This window comes from Alligator sinensis, unplaced genomic scaffold (assembly GCF_000455745.1).
Source record: "Alligator sinensis unplaced genomic scaffold, ASM45574v1 scaffold857_2, whole genome shotgun sequence".
Classification (NCBI taxonomy): Eukaryota; Metazoa; Chordata; order Crocodylia; family Alligatoridae; genus Alligator; species Alligator sinensis.
The window spans coordinates 577,738-582,071 of NW_005842261.1; the positions used below are offsets into that span (position 1 = coordinate 577,738).

At 48.8% G+C, this 4,334-nt stretch overlaps 1 protein-coding gene across 1 annotated transcript in view; it reads right to left on the reverse strand.

Moving 5' to 3' along the window:
• FAM174B (family with sequence similarity 174 member B) overlaps positions 1 to 4,334 on the reverse strand; it is a 31,039-nt gene that overhangs the window by 25,745 nt on the left and 960 nt on the right. The window contains exon 2 of the mRNA XM_006027699.2: positions 2,573 to 2,639. Within this exon, the coding sequence (XP_006027761.2) occupies positions 2,573 to 2,639 (67 nt within the window). The remainder of the gene's footprint in view (positions 1 to 2,572; positions 2,640 to 4,334) is intronic.

Below are 4,334 nucleotides of genomic sequence, written 5' to 3' on the forward strand. Positions count from 1 at the left end.
CGGGCCGCCTCCTCCCGCGGGCGGAGCCTCCCGGGCCCGGCGCCCTCACCGCGCCATAAACATAACGGGGTCCAGCCTCGGCCCGCGCTGCTGCGCGTTTATGGCGCTTCACGTAGAGCACGTGTGTCCGGGCGCCTAAGGCGGGTCGAGGACTGGGCTGAAACGCGCCATAAAGGGAGACCGGCCACACGGGCAAGTTGCTTTTATGGCGCGCGAGTGCGTCACGGTTCCGATAGAAACTGCGCAGAGCCCTGCCGGAGAGCTGTGACACGTTTTTAAAGCACTAACTTGAGAGCGGGCAGGTCCCTTGTGTCGTTTTTTTGTGGCGTAAGCGTGGCCGGGCTCCCTTTATGGCGCGCTTCACCGGCGCACTGCATCACGTACATGACGTGTTGCAGGGACCTAAGAGCAGCTGTAAATGTGAAGGAATTGGCACACCATTCACCAGGGAAGCGCGCCATAAAGGGAGACTGGCCACAAGTGCAAGTTGCTTTTATGGCGTGTGTGTGTAACAGTTCCAATGAAAGGTGTGCAGAGACCAGCCGGAGAGTTGTGATGCATTTTCAAGCACTAACTTTGTAGCCGGAGAGTCATTTTTATGGTGTGATCATTACTTTGCAAGTGTGGCCAGTCTCCGTTTATGGTGCACTGCGCTGGCTTGTTGCATACTATACGTGCCGTGTAGCCACACGTTGCGAAGCACCCTTCGCAAGTGAACCATGCCATAAATGTAACACACGTATGTAGCCACACGTGTAACAATCTCCCGATAAAAATGACTCTCCAGCTATAGAAAGAACCAACCGGGTATCAAGTTAGTACACTTTATGCAGCTTTATGGGCCCTGCCACATATTCAAATTGAAGCTGGACAGAAACCAGCAGCAGAGATGTTACACATCTTGAAGCACTAACTCTGTAGCTGATTGGCTCTTTTTCTAGCTGGAGAGTCCCTTTTATGGTGTGAGAATTACTTTGTTTGCGGCTAGTCTACCTTGATTGCACAATTCACCAATTAATTGTGTGCTAATTACTTTGCATTTGGGGCCAGTCTTCCTGTATTGTGCAATTCACCAATTAATTGCATACTAATTACTTTTCTCTGTGACCAGTCTATATTTATGGTACGATTGCATAGCATCAGGGGCCATTCAGGGCACAACAGATAGGCCTGGCAGGCAGATGTTGCCCGGCGGGCTCTCCCTTGATCCGAGTGGGAGCACGCTGGCCACTACAAATGAGCCCCGCTAGCAATCAAGGGCTGTTACAAGAGAGCTTTTCCCCGCTATAGGACGAAGGATTTTATTTGCGGGTAGGGCATCGCCCTTGGCATCAGCAGTGCTGTCTCTGACCCCAAATGAGGGGCTTTAGGGTGAGGACAGGGTGATTTTTTTTAAATTTTTATTTAAAGGGGACTCTGCTGAGTTCAATTCAGAGCCTTTGCCTGGTCTCTGGCAATAGTGTGAAACCACGGGAAGTTTCCCAACCCAGAGTCTTCTGGGGCCCATCTATGCCACCCAGTCCTCGCTGTGCCAAGTTCTTTGATTCTCTTGTTGCTCCAGGTTTCCCTCTTCATCTCACAAGGGACATGAATGTAGAGGGGATTACAGGGATTTCCATCTCCATTCTCCCTTCTCCCTGCCAGCCAGTTGGTCTTTCATAACCAGCAAGGTGAATGTGGGAGGGGGCAGGAAAAGGCAGAGGACGTGTGTGCAATGGCTGATCATTCATCCACCCGCCAGCCATGGAAGAGAGCAGCCAGGAGTAGCAAGGAGGTGATCACAATGCAGGGAGAGTCCCATGCCTTGGCCTGCTTCTGTGAGTGAAGTCACATGTGTGCTTACGTGTCGAAAGGTTGCCAGAAGCACTTTCTTGCTCGGCAGGTTTTGGTCAGTTAAAGGTCATGATAACCAGCAGTGATTATAACTATATCTTGCATACCATGCCTGGCTGTGTGTGGTATTGCAAGGGCTGCATTTTCACAGCAGCAAACATGGTTGATGAGATGACCTAGTGAATCAATGAAGAAGGTGATGCTCATCGAGTGTCTGGTAGCAGGGATATTTTCTGAGTCCGTTCTTATTTTTCTCTCATTGGGACTTCAAGTTTGATCCTACCAATGGATCTGTGCAGGCAAGCCAGATACTTCAGTTGAATACCCCCAAGAGTGACCATGAAAATCCCGAGGCAGGCTCTAACCCTTACAGCTGCCTTGGTGCAATGTGTTGCAACTCACAGCAGCTGGGAAGGCTTCCCAAAAGCCTGGGCAAATTCAAAGAAACATCCTGTTTAGAAACCAGTTTGCTCTCTGTACATATTGTTCATTTTTAGGGATGGAGGGAGGGTTCAATTAGCTTTGCTTTGTTTTCCCCCAGAGACCTTAATCTGAAAACAGATATGGCAAACTGTATTCTTGTGTGCCCATTAAGCCACTGGAGCAGCACCGGGCCCTGTTGGGTTCCTGAAGAACTCATCAACCCTTTTGTTTTTCTTCTCCCATCCTCTAAGTAATAACAACTGTTTTTAATTACAACGTGCAACATCTGGCCAAATATAAAATGGGGTGATCTCACCGTTCAAACTGTGATCCATTTAAATGGGCATTTTCAAGTTCCTTCTTGGTTCCTGGGATCAACACAGCTAAATCAGTAAAACAGGAGGATTTTTAGATCAAATATGTTTGAGTTTTCCATTATCTAGCCTTTAGTTAATTTGGGTTTGAAACATGAAAGCAGAGTGCTCTGTTTCACTTTGGCTTATGGTTGGTTTCGCTTGTTTTGGGAGTTAATTTCTTGGATTGCTATTTGGTAAGCACTAAAACCACCAAATACCAATTGTCCTTGCTGGAGTCTACAAAAGGTTACACCTGTGCTTAATTTTAAGGTCAGGGATTGGAGCAGGCTACTTGATTAAGCAGCCAGACAGAGTAAACAGGTTGAACTGAGAAACTCACACTAGGGAATCACCAGGCTAGACAATTTTGCTCTCCACTAGTCCTGAACCGGCATGGGGTTGAATTTTGGGTTTTCTTCACTGCAGGATCCTGCTTGTATCTAGGGGGAAAAGCTGTTGTTGGAAGGAAAAGCAGGGGGAGAAAGAGAGCGTGTCTTTGTTCCTATTTGATCTCGTAGTGCCCGTTTCCTTGTGTTTGCGCATCAGGGTATTATTTATCTGACAGGGTCACAGCACTGCGCCAGAGATGCTGATCTTTAACCCTCTGCAAGGTCCCGCAGGAGAGACCGCAACATAACGCTGGTTTTATAGACTGTCCCAGCCAATCTGGATGCTGCCTCGAGCACCACCCACTCTATAATAAAGACATACTGTGTTTTTATGGGAATTTCTTTGGGATGAGGGAGCACTGACGTGCGTAATGTGTAAAAAGCCCCAAACGGTCTCAATTGGTCATTGTTCCAGCTGCCTCGCTGCTTGTCTTTAGAGCAATTTTCCAGTTTCCGATGCAGGGCCTCAGTTTATCTCTATGCAGGGAGGGGCAAGGGAGAACAGCTGGGCAGAAGGTTAAACCAGTGATGGAGGCTTTTTCCAAAACCTTTGTGTGAACAACCCTCACATGATTTATTGTTTGTAAACAGTGACCCCAGGGCTGGCCCAGCCTGCGCTGTGATGCTTGCCAGCTGCTGCCTCTCCTTTCTCAGATTTCACTTCGCCTAGCAGTGCTGATTGTTTGCGCAGTTGGAAGGAGTCTGGCGCGTGGGGATTTCAGTCCTGAGCACCTCTCGTTGGCGGCACAGCCTTCAGTCACTGGGCGCAGAGCATAGCACTGTAATTAAGGAAGAAACAAACACACCCCCCCCCCACCACCACCCACTGCTAGGTTAGTTGTAAGCTGAATCATTGCACACTTACTGTCTGCTTTAACCATCCAGTGCAAATCAGTGACTACTGGCTCTGCTTAAAGCAACAGCCTAGCTGGACCCACTTCTCTACTCTGACACCAGGCCAGGGTGCTGAGATCAGATCCTGAGCTCTATAGGCAAGATGCCGTGTAACCTTTGATCTTTGCGGCCATGTGCACAATTCCTGATACAACAGCAGCAGCTCCACTCAGGGCCGAAGGCGTCAGGCTTATTTCCTCAGGGGAAGGAGCATGTCACGCTTCTCTTCCTGACCTTCCTCAGTGGGCTCTTTAGGAAGCTGTAGCGATGATTTTTAGCAGAGGGTGGATCACTAACACACAGAGGCTTTGTGGGAAGGATAATGATAATAGTTCACACCCAACCTCTCCCATTTCCCTGTGTTCCCTGCAGTGGAGGAAAGGTTTGGGATAAGATCAGGCATGCTGGACAATGGAAACTTCCTCTGGGGCACTGCTGA